The sequence below is a fragment of the Panthera tigris genome, chromosome A1 (genome assembly GCF_018350195.1).
Source record: "Panthera tigris isolate Pti1 chromosome A1, P.tigris_Pti1_mat1.1, whole genome shotgun sequence".
In the NCBI taxonomy this organism is placed as follows: domain Eukaryota; kingdom Metazoa; phylum Chordata; class Mammalia; order Carnivora; family Felidae; genus Panthera; species Panthera tigris.
In genome coordinates this window covers 5837676-5859546 of record NC_056660.1, presented here as the reverse complement: position 1 = coordinate 5859546, position 21871 = coordinate 5837676, and the positions used below count along the sequence as shown (strand labels likewise).

Below are 21871 nucleotides of genomic sequence, written 5' to 3'. Positions count from 1 at the left end.
GAGGGATTGGTTGTAATAATTCCATTTTCATTCATGATTTTATCTATTTGGGTCATCTCCCTTTTCTTTTTGAGAAGCCTGGCTAGAGGTTTGTCAATTTTGTTTATTTTTTCAAAAAACCAACTCTTGGTTTCGTTGATCTGCTCTACCGTTTTTTTAGATTCTATGTTGTTTATTTCTGCTCTGATCTTTATTATTTCTCTTCTTCTGCTGGGTTTAGGCTGCCTTTGCTGTTCTGCTTCTATTTCCTTTAGGTGTGCTGTTAGATTTTGTATTTGGGATTTTTCTTGTTTCTTGAGATAGGCCTGGATTGCAATGTATTTTCCTCTCAGGACTGCTTTCGCTGCGTCCCAAAGCGTTTGGATTGTTGTATTTTCATTTTCGTTTGTTTCCATATATTTTTTAATTTCTTCTCTAATTGCCTGGTTGACCCACTCATTCGTTAGTAGGGTGTTCTTTAACCTCCATGCTTTTGGAGGTTTTCCAAGACTTTTTCCTGTGGTTGATTTCAAGCTTCATAGCATTGTGGTCTGAAAGTATGCATGGTATAATTTCAATTCTTGTGAACTTATGAAGGGCTGTTTTGTGACCCAGTATATGATCTATGTTGGAGAATGTTCCATGTGCACTCGAGAAGAAAGTATATTCTGTTGCTTTGGGATGCAGAGTTCTAAATATATCTGTCAAGTCCATCTGATCCAATGTATCATTCAGGGCCCTTGTTTCTTTATTGACCATGTGTCTAGATGATCTATCCATTTCTGTAAGTGGGGTGTTAAAGTCCCCTGCAATTACCACATTCTTATCAATAAGGTTGCTTATGTTTATGAGTAATTGTTTTATGTATTTGGGGGCTCCGGTATTCGGTGCATAGACATTTATAATTGTTAGCTCTTCTTGATGGATAGACCCTGTAATTATTATATAATGCCCTTCTTCATCTCTTCTTACAGCCTTTAATTTATTTTTTATTTATTTATTTATTTTTTAATGTTTATTTTCGAGAGAGAGAGAGAGACAAAGCATGAATGGGGGAGGGTCAGAGAGAGGGAGACACAGAATCTGAAACAGACTCCAGGCTCTGAGCTGTCAGCACAGAGCCAGACGCGGGGCTCGAACTCACGGACCGCGAGATCATGACCTGAGCCAAAGCCGGCTGCCTAACCGACTGAGCCACCCAGGCGCCCCACAGCCTTTAATTTAAAGTCTAGTTTGTCTGATATAAGTATGGCTACTCCAGCTTTCTTTTGGCTTCCAGTAGCATGATAAATAGTTCTCCATCCCCTCACTCTCAATCTAAAGGTGTCCTCAGATCTAAAATGAGTCTCTTGTAGACAGCAAATAGATGGGTCTTATTTTTTTATCCATTCTGATACCCTATGTCTTTTGGTTGGCACATTTAATCCATTTACATTCAGTGTTATTATAGAAAGATACGGGTTTAGAGTCATTGTGATGTCTCTATGTTTTATGCTTGTAGTGCTGTCTCTGGTACTTTGTCTCACAGGATCCCCCTTAGGATCTCTTGTAGGGCTGGTTTAGTGGTGACAAATTCCTTCAGTTTTTGTTTGTTTGGGAAGACCTTTATCTCTCCTTCTATTCTAAATGACAGACTTGCTGGATAAAGGATTCTTGGCTGCATATTTTTTCTGTTTAGCACACTGAAGATATCGTGCCAATCCTTTCTGGCCTGCCAAGTTTCAAAAGAGAGATCAGTCATGAGTCTTATAGGTCTCCCTTTATATATGAGGGCACGTTTATCCCTTGCTGCTTTCAGAATTTTCTCTTTATCCTTGTATTTCACCAGTTTCACTATGATACGTCGTGCAGAAGATCGATTCAAGTTACGTCTGAAGGGAGTTCTCTGTGCCTCTTGGATTTCAATGCCTTTTTCCTTCCCCAGTTCAGGGAAGTTCTCAGCTATAATTTCTTCAAGTACCCCTTCAGCACCTTTCCCTCTCTGTTCCTCCTCTGGGATACCAATTATGCGTATATTATTTCTTTTTAGTGTATAACTTAGTTCTCTAATTTTCCCCTCATACTCCTGGATTTTTTTATCTCTCTTTCTCTCAGCTTCCTCTTTTTCCATAACTTTATCTTCTAGTTCACCTATTCTCTCCTCTGCCTCTTCAATCCGAGCCGTCGTTGTTTCCATTTTGTTTTGCATTTCGTTTAAAGCGCTTTTCAGCTCCTCGTGACTGTTCCTTAGTCCCTTGATCTCTGTAGCAAGAGATTCTCTGCTGTCCTCTATACTGTTTTCAAGCCCAGCGATTAATTTTATGACTATTATTCTAAATTCACTTTCTGTTATATTATTTAAATCCCTTTTGATCAGTTCATTAGCTGTTGTTATTTCCTGGAGATTCTTCTGAGGGGAATTCTTCCGTTTGGTCATTTTGGAGAGTCCCTGGCGTGGTGAGGACCTGCAGTGCACTTCCCCTGTGCTGTGGTGTATAACTGGAGTTGGTGGGCGGGGCCGCAGTCCGACCCGATGTCTGCCCCCAGCCCACCGCTGGGGCCACAGTCAGACTGGTGTGTGCCTTCTCTTCCCCTCTCCTAGGGGCGGGATTCACTGTGGGGTGGCGTGGCCCGTCTGGGCTGCTTGCACACTGCCAGGCTTGTGTTGCTGGGGATCTGGCGTATTAGCTGGGGTGGGTAGGCAAGGTGCACGGGGGCAGGAGGGGCAGGCTTAGCTCGCTTCTCCTTAGGTGATCCACTTCAGGAGGGGCCCTGTGGCCGCGGGAGGGAGTCAGATCCGCTGCCGGAGGTTTGGCTCCGCAGAAGCACAGAGTTGGGTGTTTGCGCGGAGCGAGCAAGTTCCCTGGCGGGAACCGGTTCCCTTTGGGATTTTGGCTGGGGGATGGGCGGGGGAGATGGCGCTGGCGAGCGCCTTTGTTCCCCGCCAAGCTGAGCTCTGCCGTCCGGGGGCTCGGCAGCTCTCCCTCCCTTCGTCCTCCAGCCTTCCCGCTTTCCGCGCAGAGCTGTTCACTTCTGACCTCCCAGACACTAAGTCGCGCTTGCTGTCGGAACACAGTCCGTCCGGCCCCTCCGCTTTCGCCAGCCAGACTCGGGGGCTCCGCTTGGCCGGCGAGCCGCCCCTCCGCCCCGGCTCCCTCCCGCCGGTCCGTGGAGCGCGCCCCGCCTCGCCGCCCTTCCTCCCCTCTTCCGTGGGCCTCTCGTCTGCGCTTGGCTCCGGAGACTCCGTTCCGCTAATCCTCTGGCGGTTTTCTGGGTTCTTTAGGCAGGTGTAGGTGGAATCTAAGTGATCGGCAGGACGCGCGGTGAGCCCAGCGTCCTCCCATGCCGCCATCTTTCCTCTCTCCCACACTTAATGTTTTCTAGAGACCTTTGATGAGATTTCTCGTGGCAAGAAAAAGAACTTGGAGTTTTGATTTTCTTAGGTTTGATAGCTTGAAATTTACTTTGCATATTAACATAAAATTTCACCTGCAGTATAAAACAAAGAGAACCTCTGAAAGAAGTATAAATATTAAAGGCAGAATTCTTGTAGGCTGAACTTTTTACTAAATGTTCAAATATTTTGAGGATTTAAAGAAAAGAACTTAAATGTCTTTGCTCTTAATTTTTATATTTATGTTGTTTATCATGTTTGTTTTTTCTTTATTTAGGTAAAATATTTATTTTCTGATAAAACAGGAACACTCACTTGCAATATTATGACATTGAAGAAGTGTACCATTGCAGGTATAATTTATGGGTAAGTGGCTTTTTTTTTGCCATACTCTGTTGAAAATTCTCATTTTTTAAACAAATTAATAAGTCTTTATTTACTTCAAAACTTAAATGAATTTCTAATAACAATAGCTATATCTGAATGAGACTGAAACTTAAATGAAAACTGGCAGTTGTTAAAAAATATGGTTTATATCTGCTTTTTTTATGTGTTTTTTTAAGAATTCCTGAAGTTTTTTATATTTATAGCCTTATAACTTCCCTCATTTTCCCTCAGAAATCTGTCAAACAGAAGTGATACCGTTTTGGACAACCTAAGGTAACTAGACAACATTCTTTTCTACTTTGCCCATGTTCCTTTTCCCCTGTAAGGGGCTTTTTGTCAGTACTGGAGTTCTGATATATGGTAACACAGCTATCCCTTGTCCAGATCTCCAAAGGCAGTTCCCAGAAATCTCCCCTGGATGGATCTTTCCCATGTGATAGTCAAAGAACCCAGAATCCAGACTTTGATTTATTGATTTTATGGTTACTCTGTCTTAAACTCTGTATAATCACATGGTTTTCAACACAGATTTAGGCATTTTCTAATGCCATTTTGCAACTTGAGGGCTGAGAGGATGTATAATTTGACAGAACCTTAAATATTTACTATACAGCTCACCCTTGAACAACACAGGGGTTAGGGGTGCTGACCCTCTCCAGGCAGTTGAAAATCCGTGTATAGCTTTTAACTCCCCAATTAACTACTCAGAGACTATTGTTGGACCAGAAGCCTTACCGATAATGTAAACAATCGATTGCCACATATTTTGTACATGTATTATAGATTGTACTCTCAAAGTAAAGCTAGAGAAAAGGAAGTGTTACTAAGAAAATTACAAGGAAGACAAAATACATTTACCGTACTGTACAAGAAAAATCTGTGTGTCAGTGGACCTGCACAGTCCATGTTGTTCAAGCATCCCCCGTAATTCTGTAGGCTTCATAGTGTAACTTCCTGAAATCAGAAGATGGGGCTGCGTGTTCACTTTAGGTCCATTTGATCCCTGACTGGCTCTGTCAGGAACTTTTAATTACAGTAAATCTTCTCTGTTCTTCCTCAGTGCATCACCGTCTGTCATCACAGAATCCGGTGCATTTAATGACCCAACATTGTTGCAGAACTTTGAGGATGGCCACGTAAGTCTGCTGTTTTCACTCCATGTCAACACGGTAATGCTACATAACTTTAAAACATATATATGGTTTATTAAAAGGTATAATTTTCTGAGCCAGGAAAGAGAGGGTCTTGAAATTTTTTTGATATTAATATAGTGAACAGCGGATTCCATACTGATGTTATGAGGGGAGTGCCAAACTAACTGGTGTGAATGAATCCAAACATCACTCAAGAACATTTTACTGTGTAGCAATCTGTGTAAGAAAATCTCTGAATGCTTTTAAGCGCTTTGGTTCTATTGTATTTTACCAGTAACTTCACTTACCAATTTTAAAATACTGATCTACTTGATTTGAAATCTTGGTCTTCTCAAAAATAAAAGTGGTCTTTTATTTTTATTTATTTTTATTTTTAAGTGTATTTATTTTTGAAAGAGGGAGAGAGAGAGAGCACAAGCAGAGTCAGAGAGAGAGGGAAAGAGAGAATCACAAGCAGGCTCTGCACCGTCAGCATAGAGCCCCATGTGGGGCTTGAACTCCCAAATCGTGAGATCATGACCTGAGAGGAAATCAAGAGTTGGATGCTTGACTGAGCCACCCAGGCGCCCCACCCATCAAAACTAAAAGTGATCTTTTAAAACATGAATCTTTTCGCGTTCTTCCTTTGCTTCAAAACCTTCGGAGGACTGGCACGCCACTTAAGATAAAATCCTAGCTCGTCACTGTGGCTTTCTCTCCCACCTGATTCTGTGTCATTATTCCCCTTGCTCAAGACGCTGGAGTCACACAAACTTGAAGCTCGCCAACCTATGACTCTGTCTCCTGCCTCGGAGCCTCTGAAAGTGCTGTCCATCCCCTTTGTCTAGCCTGTGCCACGGTCACAGGTCACAGTCACACAGCTAACTAACTTTTCCACTTAGGTCTTAGTTTAGATATTATGTCCTCCAATTCCCCCCCCCCCCCCCAGATCACCTACCTAAAATACGCCCCTCCTGGCTCTGTGACGACCCCTACTTATTTCCTCCGGCTTTGAGAAAACCTGTTTCCCCCGGGGAGGAGAGAAGCTCCAAGAGGGTAGGGTCATCTTGTTCCCTGAGGTCTCCCCAGCCCTGCACGGTCTGCCTTGGTAGCCACTCTGCAAACACATTCCGCGTGCCCGATGCGGTTTGCAGTCAGCGCTTGGCTCCCTGTGTCCCTGAGGTGAAAACCGCAGTTGTTGCTACCTGCAGACTGTATCTAACTCTTGTGCCACCGGTGTTGGAAGAGACTCACTGGCTCTGTGCCTTTTTTGTAGCCCACGAGAGATTACATAAAGGAGTTTCTCACCCTGTTATGTGTGTGTCACACTGTTGTTCCTGAGAGAGACGGAGGTAATATAACCTACCAGGCTTCCTCCCCAGGTAGGTGTCTGTCGCGTGCTCCTGGAGCACCCGGTAGGTGATGAACCCCGAGAAGAGGTGGTGCCGTCACTGATCCCGCCTGCCCCTGCGTCGCTCCTTCTCAGCCGTCCTTATGGATCAGGGCTGTTGATGGTGCTGTGCGGTTTTGAGCCACGCTGCAGCGCTGGGGATCCTGCTCCCCACACCCCCAAAGACTGCCCTAAGGACGTTGGTGGAGACGGCTCTTTGAGCTAGGGCTCGGTGGAACATTTAGTCATAATCAGTAACAAGGCAGGAGTAAGGTTAAGGCACTGCGGCATTTTGTGGCCATTCTATCAATGGCTTGTAGAACAAAACCGTAATGAGTACTAAGAAAGGAATTTAGGCCGGTAAATAGATCTCAGCCTCACTGAAAGGGGTCTATTTAAGCAGATTTCCTCTTTCATGAACGCTATCTGGTAGTTAGATAAGTGCATTTGGAGCCAAAAAAAAAAAAAAAAAAAAAAGACAAGTTAAAAAAATGTCATGGTATTTTAGCGCTGGAGAATAGAAATCTGTATCAAATTAAATTCAGCGTTAATATCTTCATTCAGTCTCCATTAATACAGACTTTTTGTTGGTAGATGAAGCAGCTTTAGTGAAAGGAATGAAGAAACTTGGCTTTGTTTTTACTACAAGAACGCCATCCTCTGTCACCATAACTGCTGTGAGTAGCATCTTACCTTCTCATGATTCACGTGCCCCTTCCAGAGAGACGCAGTAGAGTAGTTGAGTCTGGGAGCTCTGGGATCACAGTGCCTGGGATGCCCACCTGGCCCACACCTTCCCAGCCATTTGTCTCAAGAGTGTTCCTTCTGTGTCTACCCCAGTTCCCCTATCGTGCGTGTCACAGGGTTCTTGTGAGGACTAAATGAGTTAATGTATGAAAAGTAACCGGAATTAGTGAGAAAGCACAGAGAAAGTGAACTATTCCAAAGAGTCAGAATCATCAGATCTTCAAGAAATACACTACTTTTTTTCTATGAAAAATTGAAATGTTTCCAACTATTTTTTTGTGAGTTGTTATTATGTTGATTTGTTCATTCTATTTATTCATATATATAATATATATTATTTATAAATATATATATAATATATTTATGTACGATATATATATATTTTGTCTCGATGACCACTTACCACAAGCCTTTAATATCATGGGGAAGGACTGATGCAATGCAAACATGATGCTCAACTCACTAATTTTTTTCTAGTAATAATGCAGTGGTTAGGGATGTTTACTAGACATTCAGCCCTTGGCAGAACGGACTGAATGATTCATCCTTATACCCAGAGTACATGCCACATGGACACTCTCTAATTATTTGAAATTCCGTACTGCCTTCTTGGTGAACTGATCATGGCTACAGGAAGTCAAGAAGCTGTAACTGGAAAAATTTAGAAAAGAATTCAGATTTTACTGATATAAAATTTTATAGCATGCCGTCTCTTTCCATGCTTATCTCTTCAAATTATCTAAGGATTAAGGATTTCACTTGAACTGCGTGACTTTATGACAGGACTTACTTGTTTTTCCATTTCTGTCTGTTGATGGTCTCCACGTCCCCTTACAACATGAGAGTGTTTATAAACTGTTTCTCGTGGTGCTGACTTTATACTGAAAAGAGGTGTTTCAGCCTTAAATCTGCACTCTGAGAAGCATTTTTCTAACTATTCCCCAGTTTGCAAACAATGTTCTTGCCAGAAGAGGGCGCCATCATTTCATCAAGTTTGTAAGGAAATTTCTGTTTTGAAAAAGATGTGTAGTTGTCGGGTAAAACTTGTTTCCGACTGGGAGAGTGAGAGGTTTTGCAAGATGAGTACTTTTTTCCTCAGGTAAGAATATGTTGTCTTACCTTCCTATAGATGGGAGAAAACTTCACATTTGAAATTCTTAACATCCTGGAGTTTTCTAGGTAAGCTACCTTTTCATTTTGTTCATGTATTCTCCAGGGCTCTTTCCATGACTCTTCAGTTAGGATTTGGAAATGTAAATCAAAGCTTTAATGCAGAATCATGAAATTCTTGTCAGCTTCCATCGAGCCTTAAATCTGAGCCTGGTGCTCACTTCTTTAGGCCTCATTAGGCCAAATCCCCTTTTGTAGCTGAGAGGGGTTCCCACACCTCTCCTTCTCAGCTCTCGTCAGAGTCAGACTTGAGATTTCACATCCGGGTTATTACTTATTGAGTGTGTCGCCAACTAGACTCGGGATCCCAGGAACGCGTGAGTCACCTTCTGTGGAATGTGGTATTCAGTAAGTGCTCAATAAACACTTGATGAATAGATGAATATTGGACATTATATTTACAAATAAACCCAAAATGATTTCTTTAAACATAAGACAGTGAAGTACCTCCTTTTTTTTACCCCCAAAGGAGGCAATGTGCATCCACATTGTCTTCTCTTCTCTTGGGTTTCAGAGGGCCTTCTGGTCCAGCTACTGTGGCCTGGTCCCCATAGCCTATTGTGAGGACATTGGTGATGATTTTATTTTCATTGCACTGTTTTAAAGACTCACAGAGTCTCAGTCTCTTAGACCATCTGAGCATTTCTAATGTGGAATCTGAAAAATTAGAAAGAGAAATGCTAGAAAATTAGGAAAGGAATAATTCGTTCTTCCCAAAGCCAGGTGATTTTAAAAATCTTTTTAAAAATATAATTTATTGTCAAATTGGCTTCCATACAACACCCAGTACTCATTCCAACAGGTGCCCTCTTCAATGCCCATCACCCATTTTCCCCTTCCCCCATCCCCCCTCAGTTTGTTCTCTGTATTTAAGAGTCTCTCGTGGTTTGCCTCCCTCCCTCTCTGTTTGTAACTATTTTTCCCCCTTCCTTTCCCCCATGGACTTCTGTTAAGTTTCTCAAGATCCACATATGAGTAAGACTTATTGGCCAGTGACATGCTTTAAAAAAAGCTTTGAACCTCAGAAAAGTTGTTGTTACCAACTTGTCTCTTGAGGACAGCTTCTTCTAAAAACCGTATTACAAGAAAATGTATCTCAGTGCTGATTCTAGCTCTCCCTTTACTTCATATCTGACTGTCACTACTACCAGAGCACTCGTTTCCTGCCCTTAAAGTACGAGCTCCTAGCTGGGTGACACTGGAATGACTCAATTGCCTTTAGTGGCATTCTGACAGCTAGGCAGTTAGAGCAATTGCTGGCCCCTGTCCCTATTGAGATGCTTCCTAGCTCAAGTGTTCAGGTGTGGGGCTACTCACTGGGACCCTCCCCCCCGCTGGATTGTGCAACACGTAGCATTGTAGGATATGATGAATATCTGAGAAGGTGCTGATTTGCAGGTAGTTTGTTTGAGTCTCTTGAAAAGTTGTTGTAAGCCATGGAGAGCCATCCAAGGTTAAGGTTAGGGAATGACAAGATGAGGAAAAAGGAAAAAAAAAAAAAGATTTTGGCCAGTTTACTTTGGCAGGGTGTGGGATAAGGAGGAGAGGGGAGATCTTCAAGCCTATTTGGGCTGCTAACTCAGGAATGAAAGCAATGAGTTTAACTTCTGTCTATAATCATAAAAAAACAAAAAGGAAAAAAATCCAGAGGACAGAACTACACAGAAAAATAACTGGCATCTCTCAAGCCAGCAGTTGAACATCTCTGTGCAGCAGAGTGGGGACAGGAGGGTCTACTTGACAGAGATGTTGTGAGGCCTGAAAAATACACAACCAGGGAAGCTTTCCTCTTTCCTCATCAGTTCGTAAGTGATTATATTATATATGCTATATGTATATATAATTTATGTCTTATATGTGTAATGCATGATACGTGTATGTTACATTATATATGTATTACATAATACATAATAGTAATAATATAAAACACAATATGTTATACATATTACACTATGTAATTAACATGTAAATATATATATACACACGTATATGTATATATATTTGTGCTAATAAATTTCCGTGGAAGAAAAGGATAGTAACTAAGAAACAGTAGTAGTAGAAGGTGGAGATTTAGATTAGAATCTGTTTAAAGAAACAGGTAAAGAAAAAAGAAATGGAGGCTGGCAAGAAACATGTTGGCCTTTTCACTAATGGTCAGCGGAGGACTCTGAGAATTCTTTTAACTTGGATTTTGTGTGTGTGTGTGTGTGTGTGTGTGTGTGTGTGTTAGCATCATGTACTGAGGAACATGGAAACCAATAATGCATTTCATATTGTCTCAGTAATAGAAAAAGGATGTCTGTAATTGTCCGAACTCCTACAGGAAAGCTCCGGCTGTACTGCAAAGGGGCTGTAAGTATCATGATTCATCATTCGTATTAACGCCTTCCCTCTGTTTCAACAACTTGCAGGAAGCCTTTTACAACTTTGCAATTATTTTTCAATGTTACTTTGAATCTGCTGTTACCATTGGTCGTTGCCAGCATCAGCCAAGGCTGAAAAGTCCTTTCTGGGTAGCCCCAAAGCTTCCCCAAGACTCAAGTCATTGAAATTTATGGTGATCCACACCAGAGTTTATTAAGCTTTAATGTCAGTGAAAAATTTGTTGTCACTTAGTTGGTCTGTTGAGAACTAATGAGTAGATTGTTGATGCTAAGAGTTTAGAGCAGGAATTTTGATCCCCATTTCAAGCCCAAAGTGCTTGGATTTGGTGAATCTCAGGAAATAGCTTTGCCTCTGTAAATCCTTTTTTTTTTAAGCACGTATATATTTGTTCACAGCCATATGTACTTAAAAGAAAAACAGCTTACAGGGCGCCTGGGTGGCTCAGTCGGTTGAACGTCTGACTTCAGCTCAGGTCATGATCTCACGGTCCGTGAGTTCGAGCCCTGCGTCGGGCTCTGTGTGGACAGCTCAGAGCCTGGAGCTGCTTCCGATTCTGTGTCTCCCTCTCTCTCTGCCCCTCCCCTGCTCATGCTCTGTCTCTCTGTCTCAAAAATAAACAAAACATTAAAAATTAAAAAAAAAGAAAGAAAGAAAAACAGCTTTATTGAGGTAAAATAAACTGCACATTATTTAAAGTATATAATTTGATACGTTTTGATACCAGTCTGCTTTCTGTCAACTACAGATTCATTTGCATTTATTACATTTTATATAAAGTCATATAGGATATATGACTTATCGTGTAGCTTCTTTAACTCATAATTATTCCATTTTTATTTACTTATTTTCTTCCAAGATTTTGTTTAAATTCTAGTTAGTTAACATAGAATGTAGTATTGTTTTACGAGTAGAATTTTGTGACTCATCACTTACATACAACACCCAGTGCTCATCCCAACAGGTGCCCTCCTTAATGCCCCTCCCCCATTTAGCCCATCCCCCACCCACCTCCCTCCATCAACCCTCACTTTGTTCTCTGTTGTTAAGAGTCTCTTGTGGTTTGTTTCCCACTCTTCTCTTTTCTCCTTCCTTCCCATATGTTCATCTGTTTCATCTCTTAAATTCCACATATGAGTGAAATCATATGGTAGGCTAGCTAGTTATTGGTTTTATTGATATTCCTGAAGAAAGTGCTTCCAGATTTGATTTTTCTTCAATGTTTCTCTGTTTCCTATTTCATTAACTTCTACTCTTTATTATTCCTATTATTTTGCCTACTTGTGGCTTCATTTGCTCCTCTTTTTCTAGTTTCTTTATTTTTTATTTTAAAGACAGAGAGTGTGAGCAAGGGAAAGATGCAGGGGGGGGAGAGAGAGAGAGAGAGGGAGGGAGGGAGGGAGGGAGGGAGGGGGAGAGAGAGAGAGAGAGAGAGAGAGAGAGAGAGAGAGAGAGAGAGAGAGAAAATCTTAAGCAGGCTCCACGCTTAGTGCAGAGCCCAATGTGGGGCTCAATTCCACCACCCTGGGGCCATGACCTGAGCCAACATCAAGAGCTGGATGCTCAACTGACTGAGCCACCCAAACACCTCAGTCTTTTTATAGTTTCTTAAGGCAGAACTTGATTTGAGAACTTTCTTTCTTTCTTTTTTAATACAAATGTTTAGTCCTATACATTTCCTAATTATTGCTTTAGCAGAATGTCACAAATTTTGATGTGCTGCATTTTCATTTTCATTCATTCAAAATATTCTAAGTTTTGTTTTGATGTCTTCTTTGACTCATGGGTTCTTTTTAAGTATGTGTTTTTAAATATTTGGGAATTTGCTAGAGCTATTCTTTTAATTGATTTATAACATAATTCTGTTTTAGTAGAGAACATACTCTATATAACTTGAATCCTTTATTTTATTGGAACTTGTTTTATGGTTCATATTATGACCTATCAAATGTTAAATGTTTTGTATGCACATAAAAAGTCTGAGTATTCTGTTGTTGTGGGATAAAGTAGTTTATAACTATTAGTTAAGTTGGTTGATACTATCATCCAAATCTTTTATATCCTTGATGACTCTGTCTACTTGTTCTATCAGTGATTGAAAGGGGGATATTAAAATCCCCAAATATCATTGTGTCTGAATGGTGATTTTTCATCTTCAAGTTCTTTTAGCTTTTCCTTCATTGCATTTGCTTCTATTAGTTTAAGCTTAATTTTGAAGCTATGTCATTAGGTGTATAAACATTCAGGATTGCCAATTCCTCTTGATGAAATTGACCCTTTTGTCAGTGCAAAATGATTTTCCTTATCCCTGGCAATTTTCTTCACTCTGAATTCTCTATTGTCTGGTTATAACATAGCCATCGCAGGCTTCTTTTGATTAGTGTTGCTATGGTATATTTTTTTCTTTCTTTTTAGCCCATTTGTGTCTTCATACTTAAAGTACGATTCTTCTAGGAAGCATGTAGTTGGTTGTTTTTTTGTTTTGTTTTGTTTTTTATCTTTAATCCATCCTGGAATTCTCTGCCTTTTAACTGGATATTAAACCATTTACATGTGCTTACTGATACAGCTAGGTTTAAACACATCATTTTGCCATTTATTTTCTATTTGTTCCAGTTCTTTTTCATTTATGACAAGAATTACTTCAGTATTTTTTTATTCCTATATCTCTCCTTTTTAAAATTTGATTAGTTGTTTTAGGTCTTAGAGTGGGCATCTTTAATTTATTACATTCTGTCTTGGAGTGATTATATACCTTACAATTCTATACTTCCATCTGTTTCCACCCAATCTTTGTGCTCTTGTCAGACATTTTAATTTTATAAATGTTATAAACTTCACAGTGTATTGTTATTAGTTTTGCTCAAGCAATTATCCTTGTTAAAATAAATAAGAAAAATACTGTGTGTGACACACGCTCATGTCATTATCATTTTCAGTGCTCTTCAGACTCATGTTTCTATTTGCTATAATCTCCTCTCTGACAGATTCCCTTTACCATATCTTATAGCATGCATCTGTTGGCAGTAAGTTTTTTCAGCCTGTTTATGTCTGAAAAATATTTTTATTTCATCTTTATTTTCTCTCACCTTCATTTTGAAATAAATTTTTGCGGAATATAGGATTCCAGGTTGACAATTTTTTTCTTTCAGTTCTTTAAAGATCGTGCTTTACTGGCTTATCACTTGCATTGTCTCAGTGAAAAGTCTGTTACCTCTGTTCCTCTGTATGTAATGTATCCTCTTTGGAATTGTGCCTTCCCTGGGACTGCTTGAGTTCCTCACATCTATTGTATATGACAATAAAATTGTAATGCAGTATTTAGAATTTGGACTGTCAGGCTTAGATAAGATGTTAGTCACAGGAACTTTTTTTTTTTTTTTTTATAGGATACAGTGATTTATGAGAGACTTTCAGATGACTCTCTCTTTGTGAAGGAGACATTAACCCATCTGGAATATTTTGCCAAAGAAGGTAAGTGAAAATTGTTTAGAATGATGTTTCCTTTTGAAATGCTCTTCTTAAATATTGAAATTATAAACTGAATGTATGTCATTGATGCTTGGCTGGCAAGGGGAGCTCATTCATATATGTGACTTTTTAATGCCTTCTGTTTGCTTAAAAGTAAATGGTTCTTCAGATAAACCCTGTTGAGACATTATTTTTCCTTCTTTCTCTCTCCATGTGTTTTATGCTTATGAGCAAACACTAAAAAGTATGTTTCTACTGTGAAGTTCTTCCTTTATTCCAAAAGCAGTGTCTACAAAGACATCTATTATCTATTTCTATTTGTTGTACTAGGAACTTGGCCCATAGTAGAGAAAAAGTTACCTATTTTGTGCATATAACTCAGAAAGCAGACACACTCAATGTTTTCCTGCCATTCTCTTATTATCCTTCTGATTTTGACTTATCACCCATCTCTTAAGAAATAAAATTTCAGGGGGCGCCTGGGTGGCTCAGTTGGCTGAGTGTCTGACTTTGGTTTAGGTCGCGATCTCACAGCTTGTGAGTTCGAGTTCCTCAGGCTCTGTGCTGACAGCTTCAAGCCCAGAGCCTGCTTTGAGTTCTGTGGCTCCCTCTCTCTCTGCCCCTCCCTGCTTCTCACGCTTTGTCTCTTTCTCTCTCTCTCAAAAATAAATAAACACTTAAAACTTTTTTTAATTAAAAAGAAAATTTCATGAGTGAGTTTTGAATAAGAACAACACTAACTAAAAAGTTTATAGAAGTTTTGAAAAAGCAAGGTATCGTATCATGTAAGAGTAAAGCTAATAATACCTGGAAGCTGTATCCCCCTTTATCATTTTAGTTTATAAGCTTCTGCTTCCCACAGCCATGTGTTTTGCCTAGAAGTGTTGGTATTTTGCAAGGTTGCACTTTGGGCCTTTTACTGCCGTCTTAAAATAGATGTGAGCTGTAGGCAGGTTACAACAGGTAGAAGCATATAGGAACTATATTGTAATGGAGCTCAAAACAATATAACAACTTCTTTAGCTTATCTGTAATGAGTTCATTTCTAGGGGATGCCCAACTATTTGAATGCTTTTCAGGGGTTAGCGTAAAATATTAGAGTAAAATATGATTTCTAATTTTTTTCCCAGTAAGTCTTTACAAAATGGGATTTAAATTCATATTCTGTTATTTTAACAATTGTTTGACTTACTTGGAAATTGAAAAACTAAAGCCTCGTTCATCTTCTCCTTCCTTCAACAAATAGATATTGAGTATTTATTAAGTGCCGTGCGCTGTTGTGAGCTCCCAGTACAGAAGTGAACAAAACATAGACAGCTCATGCCCTGAGGGAATTGGCCAATAATAGATAATGTCTGGGGGGTGATAAGTGCCATGGAGAAAATTTAAGCAGGATAGGGGAACAGAGCGTGATGGTTGCTCTCTCTGCAGGCTGAGTTAGGCAGAAACTGAAGAAAGGGAAGGAGAACCATGTGGCTTTCCAGGGGAAAAGATTCCTGGACAAGGGCAGAGGAAGTGCAAGTTTTGGGAGGTAAGAGGACCAGCAGGAAGAGGACCAGTAAGAAAGCAATGAAGAGGGGAGGAGATAAGATCAATCAGTAAGGCAGCCAGGGACAGATCAGGTAGGGCCATTGGAAGGACTTCACATTCCCGTGACCCCTAACACTTTTGGATTTGTTTTCAAATTCTCTACTTCTCCCTGATCACTGACTGACGGCTTGATCAGGTTGTATTCCATTCTTTCTTACAGGACTGAGAACTCTCTGCATTGCCTATACAGATTTAACGGAGAAACAATATCAACAGTGGTTGATGGAGTATAAAAAAGCAAGTACGGTTATACAGGACAGAAGGCAGAGTCTGGAAGAATGTTACGATCGTATCGAAAAGGTAACGTACCCCATGTGTATGCTACAGGCCAAGTCAAAGTTTTGAAAACATGCACTCATCGATGTTTTCATGTCTTGATGTAATTTTAAAAATTCAGTTAAATTGTGGTTTTTTTTTCTTCAGAAGTATACATTTTGTACTGCCGATTCATAAGATATATCTTGTAAAATATTAAAAATATTTCTTTCTTTTCCAAATCATATCCTAATTACTTCAATCTTGTTATCCCTTTTTTTTTTTTTTAATAACCTTTCCCATTCCAAAAGAAATACATGTTTTTCACAGAAAAATAAGCTGGAATAGTAAATAACCATCATCTGTAATGTTGGGCAAATGACTAAGTTCTAGTGTATAATCTTCCAGTCTCTTTCTTCATATATGTGTGGTGTTCCACTGTAGGTATTTAATACACATATACAAATTTTTTCCTATAAAAATTAAAAGTAAAAATCTACCCCCCCCCCCCCGCCCTGCCGCCAAAAAAAAAATCTCCATCGAATTTTCCCCATGAAAATACTGCTTGAATCATGAAAAATTTCACTTTGCAATAAATTGGGGATAGTTTTTCCATATCACTGGATATTCTTCTGTTATTTTCTTAGATCAGTCCATGGTATTTCATTACATGGATGAATATAATTTTATTGTGCTCTTCTCTGGGGGTTACTGTTCCAGGGGATCTCTTGCACCCTGGACTGTTGAGTGTCACTCGAGGGTCACTGTGAATTTGCTTGTTGTGGCCTCAGGGATCTTGTGGCTCCTGGGTCCATTCTTATCTTAGTTTCTTGACTTGGGTTCTTTTGTCATTTGGTTCCATGAACTCTGCATTTTATTCCTGCAGGAGCACAGCCAAAGCAAATTTAGACTCGGGGGTTTTCTTGACATCATTGGGTCTATGTTTTTGTTTTTGTTTTTAAGTTGTGTGTTGAAAGATTAGGACCCTAACCTAGCTTCACACCAACTACGTGAATGTGCCGCAATAACCCTCACAGGTGATTACTCCGCATCTGTTGACGCAGCACAGCAAGGAGACGGACTTATGTAACCCTCCTCTTCCTTATGTTCCCGGCAAGTTGTCTGTTGCTCCCACATACCGGGAAGAAATCCGGGCAGTTGAAATTGGCCTCTGGCACTTGAAAGACTGTACAAGTATTACTATGCAATTATTTTTCAACCAAACCGATGTATTTTATATTTTAGTTTTAGTTTTAGTCTGGAAGTCATAAGTGGGAAAAGAGTAAGGAATTCATAGGATAAGAAAAAGAACAGGTAAGTTTGCCTTTCCCAGGTTATGTGAGATGGGTGGCAAGGTCAGGGAGTGCGGTGGCCTCAAGCTGACTGGTTTCTTCATGTTATTAGGTGAATCATCAGCTGAATGCTGGTCTCCAGCATGTACACAGTGCCTGGCAAACAGACAGTGTTTATTTTTTAATTTTATTTATTTATTTTGATTATTTAAAAAAAATTTTTTTAATGTCTATTTATTATTGAGAGACCGAGAGACACAGAGAGTGAGCAGGGGAGGGGTAGAGAGAGGGGGAGACATAGAATCCGAGGCAGGCTCCAGACTCCGAGCTGTCAGCACAGAGCCCGACGCGGGGCATTAACTCACAAACTGCAAGATCATGACCTGAGCCGAAGTCGGTCACTCAACCAACTGAGCCACCAGGGCGCTCCCATTTTGATTATTTTTAATATAACTTCTTGTCAAATTGGTTTCCACACAACACCCAGTGCTCATCCTAACAGGTGTCCTCCTCAATGCCCATCACCCACTTTCCCCTCCCCCCCAACCCCCATCAACCCTCAGTTTGTTCTCAGTATTTAAGAGTCTCTTATGGTTTGCCTCTTTCTCTCTTTTTTCCCCCTTCTCCTCCCCCATGGTCTTCTGTTAAGTTTCTCAAGATCCACATATGAGTGAAACATATGGTATCTGTCTTTCTCTGCCTGACTCATTTCACTTAGTATAACACTCTCCAGTCCATCCACATTGCTACAAAAGGCCATATTTCATTCTTTCTCATTGCCACGTAATATTCCATTGTGTACATAAACCACATCTTCTTTATCCATTTGTCAGTTGATAGACATTTAGGCTCTTTCCATAATTTGGCTATTGTTGAAAGCGCTGCTATAAACATTGGGGTACACGTGCCCCTATGCATCAGTACTCCTGTATCCCTTGGGTAAATTCCTAGTAGTGCTATTTCTGGGTCTTAGGGTAGTTCTGTTTTTAATTTTTTGAGGAACCTCCACACTGTCTTCCCGAGTGGCTGCACCAGTCTGCATTCCCACCAATAGTGCAAGAGGGTTCCCATTTCTCCACATCCTCTCCAGCATCTATAGTCTCTTGATTTGTTCATTTTAGCCACTGTGGCGTGAGGTGGTATCTCAGTGTGGTTTTGATTTGTATTTCCCTGATGAGGAATGACGTTGTGCATCTTTTCATGTGCCATCTGGATGTCTTCTTTGGAGAAGTGTCTATTCATGTTTTCTGCCCATTTCTTCATTGGATTATTTGTTTTTTGGGTGTGGAGTTTGGTGAGTTCTTTACAGATTTTGGATACTAGCCCTTTGTCCGATATGTCCTTTGCAAATATCTTTTCCCACTCCATTCGGTTGCCTTTTAGTTTTGTTGATTGTTCTCTTTGCAGTGCAGAAGCTTTTTTATATTGATGAGGTCCCAGTGGTTCATTTTTGCTTTTATTTCCCTTTCCTTTGGAGATGTGTCAAGTAAGAAATTGCTGCAGCTGAGGTCAAAGAGGTTTTATCCTGCTTTCTCCCCTAGGGTATTGATGGTTTCCTGTCTGACATTCAGGTCCTTCATCCATTTTGAGTTTATTTTTGTGTATGGTGTAAGAAAGTGGTCTAGTTTCATTTTTCTGCATGTTGCTCTCCAGTTCTCCCAGCACCATTTGCTAAAGAGATTGTCTTTTTTCCATTGGATACTCTTTCCTGCTTTGTCAAAGATTAGTTGGCCATACATTTGTGGGTCCAATTCTGGGTTCTCTATTCCATTGGTCTATGTGTCTGTTTCTGTGCCACTACCATACTGTCTTGAGGATTCCAGCTTTGTAGTAGAGGCTAAAGTCTGGGATTATGATGCCTCCCGCTTTGGTTTTCTTCTTCGATACTACTTTGGCTATTCAGGGTCTTTTGTAGTGCCATTAAAATTTTAGGATTGTTCTAGCTTTGAGAAGAGTGCCAGTGCAGTTTTAATTGGGATTGCACTGAATGTGTAGATTGCTTTGGGTAATATTGACATTTTAACAATATTTATTCTTTCAATCCATGAGCATGGAGAGTTTTTCCATTCCTTTGTGTCTTCTTCAGTTTCCTTCATAAGTTTTCTATAGTTTTCAGCATACAGATCTTTTACATCTTTTTTTTTTTTTTTTTTAGCTATAAGAGTGTCTAATATTCTGCCTGGTGATTTGTGTTAATTTCCACAGTTCCAGCTGATGTTATGTTAATTAGTTATATGGCTACTCTCTATGGACTTTTTGGTAACTACCGGAATATAACACCAAAGATGTGTCAGGGTCAACTAGTTGTGTGAAATTGGTTCTTATAGATAATTCCATGCACATTGTTATGACTCTACTTGTTTTCAGTTATAGGGAGGGATTTTCTGATATTCCTAGCTCTTGTGGCCAGTAGCACTTCTTTTCTTCTTGAATATTTTTCCTTAGGACACTCATAAAATTTAAATTTGTTTCCTGTTGGGTAAGAGTAAGAGAGACAATCTCCACATTTGTATCGATAGTCAGTAAGTACATCATAACTTAGTAACTGCTAAAGTAATTAATTTTCGTGTTGCCAGTATCACTCAATTGGTAAAATATGAATCTGACATATTGGCTGATTGAATTAGACTTGATTCTGAGGTTCTCTGGCCTCAAATTTCCTTTGAATAATTCCTTTTTTTTAATACAACATCTTTATTGAGATATAATTCACATACCATACAATTCCTCCATTTAAAGTATACAATCTACAGTTTTTAGTATATTCAGCTGCATAATATCTGTATTCAATAGAATTGTGCAACCATCACCATAATGAACACAATATTTTCAACATCCTTCTCAATCCCCATATCTGTTAGTATTCACTCTCTGGTACCCTCCTACTCTGTTGCCCAGCCCCATGCAGGCACTAATTTCCTTTAGTCTGTGTAGATTCACCTCCTCTGGATATTTCATATAAATGGAATCATAAATATTAGTGACTTGCTTCTTTCATTTAGCTTAATGTTTTTAGGATTTATCCATATTGTAGCACGTACCAGTATCTCATTCATTTTCCGTGCCAAATAGTATTCCATTGTGTAGGTATACAATTGTTTATCCATTCTTCTGTCGAAGGACATCTGGATTGTTTCCACTTGGCTCTTGTGAATAATGCTTCTGTATGCACTCATGGAAGTTTTCATGTGGGCATTCCTTATTTCCTGAATATACCTGAGAATGAAATTGCTGGGTCATATGGCAACTCCATGTAACCATTTGAGAAGCTGCCAGACTAGTTTTCCAAAGTGGCTGCACCATTCTCCATTCCTACCACCGCTGTATGAGGGTTCCAATTTTTTCACATCCTTGCCAACACTTGTTACTATCTATAACTTGGTATAGCCACCCTACTGGGTACGAAGCGGTTGTCTCACTGTGATTTTAATTTACACTTCTTTAATGATGTTGAACGTCTTTTCATGTGTTTTTTGATTATTTGTGTATCTTCTTTGGAGAAATGTCTATTCAGATCCTAATTTCCTAATTATAATACGTTGGATACTATTCTACTCACTTTCTAAATGTTAACTCTCACAATAATTCTCTGAGTCATTTTCCCCCTACTTTGCCAGTTATAGATGAAGAAATGAAGGCATGGAAATTTAAGTAATGTGCTTATGATCGTTTGTAGATCATAACTTGTAGTGATTTGTAGAGTTAAGACATGGATCCATGAGTCTATGCTTTTAACTATCATGCTACACTGCCTCATACTGTAACAAACTAGGGACAAACAGACCAATGGAAGAGACAAGAAAAAAGTATGCGTGTGTGTACAGGTATGGGACTTCACATAATAAGTAGAATGCGTATCTTTTGTCAAAATTTGCCCAATTTATTCCGTCTTAAAATGTTTTTTTATCTTAACTAATAATAAAAAATATCTCTTTGAAAAAAACGTCTAGGAATTTCTGCTGCTTGGTGCCACAGCCATTGAAGATCACCTTCAAGCACGTGTTCCAGAAACGATAACAACTTTACTGAACGCAAACATAAAAATATGGGTCCTGACAGGAGATAAACAAGAAACTGCAATTAACATAGGTAATAGATACAAAGTTTTTAAAAATCTGGTTGAACAGGTATTCTAAATATATCCTAGTATCAAGAATGAATGAGCTTCCTTCAAGTAATTGTTTTATATGTCTTTGGGGAAAATGGAGTGCAATGGAACCTTGCCATGCAAAAAATTTAAACAAACCAAGCAAAGCAAACTGTTGTGTCTCCTTCACATTGTTGAAATAGAGACTGCAGAATGCTGACATGAGTAGTATGTAGTTTCTTGTTCCTTTCCTTGGAAACCTGAAGTTATGGCATATTTTCTCTATAATGTGTATACCTATCTTTGTATTATATATGTTTATTCATAAATATTTTGATTATTAGAATATTCAGCTGTTTTTTCCCCAAGCCCCAATGTCACTTTTTTTGGCCCCTTTCCCCCTTAACTTTACTGTATGATTGTGTCTTAGGGTTGAGGTGTGCAGAATAGGAGTTGAAAAATTAACTGTTAGCTGTGCATATTCAAATTTCAGTGGTGACAAGGAATTGAAATTATGATGTTTTTTTCATAATCATGATGGCATCCAGCTCTGTTTAGATGAACATATATGATAAAATGAGTCTGTGTACACCAGACACCCTTCACTTGCTGTCT

The 21871-nt window shown here is 39.5% G+C and overlaps 1 protein-coding gene across 10 annotated transcripts in view; it reads left to right on the top strand.

Moving 5' to 3' along the window:
* Nucleotides 1-21871, top strand: part of LOC102958974 (phospholipid-transporting ATPase IB-like) — a 220089-nt gene that overhangs the window by 77160 nt on the left and 121058 nt on the right. For all 10 annotated transcript variants that reach the window (XR_006217562.1, XM_042985568.1, XM_042985522.1 and 7 more), the window contains 10 exons: nt 3630-3718; nt 3971-4012; nt 4800-4875; nt 6149-6254; nt 6857-6939; nt 8139-8188; nt 10462-10531; nt 13951-14035; nt 15783-15922; nt 21120-21258. Coding sequence is in view for 9 of the 10 variants with exons in the window: in XM_042985568.1 (XP_042841502.1) it covers nt 3630-3718; nt 3971-4012; nt 4800-4875; nt 6149-6254; nt 6857-6939; nt 8139-8188; nt 10462-10531; nt 13951-14035; nt 15783-15922; nt 21120-21258 (880 nt within the window). In the remaining variant the exon portion in view is untranslated. The remainder of the gene's footprint in view (nt 1-3629; nt 3719-3970; nt 4013-4799; nt 4876-6148; nt 6255-6856; nt 6940-8138; nt 8189-10461; nt 10532-13950; nt 14036-15782; nt 15923-21119; nt 21259-21871) is intronic.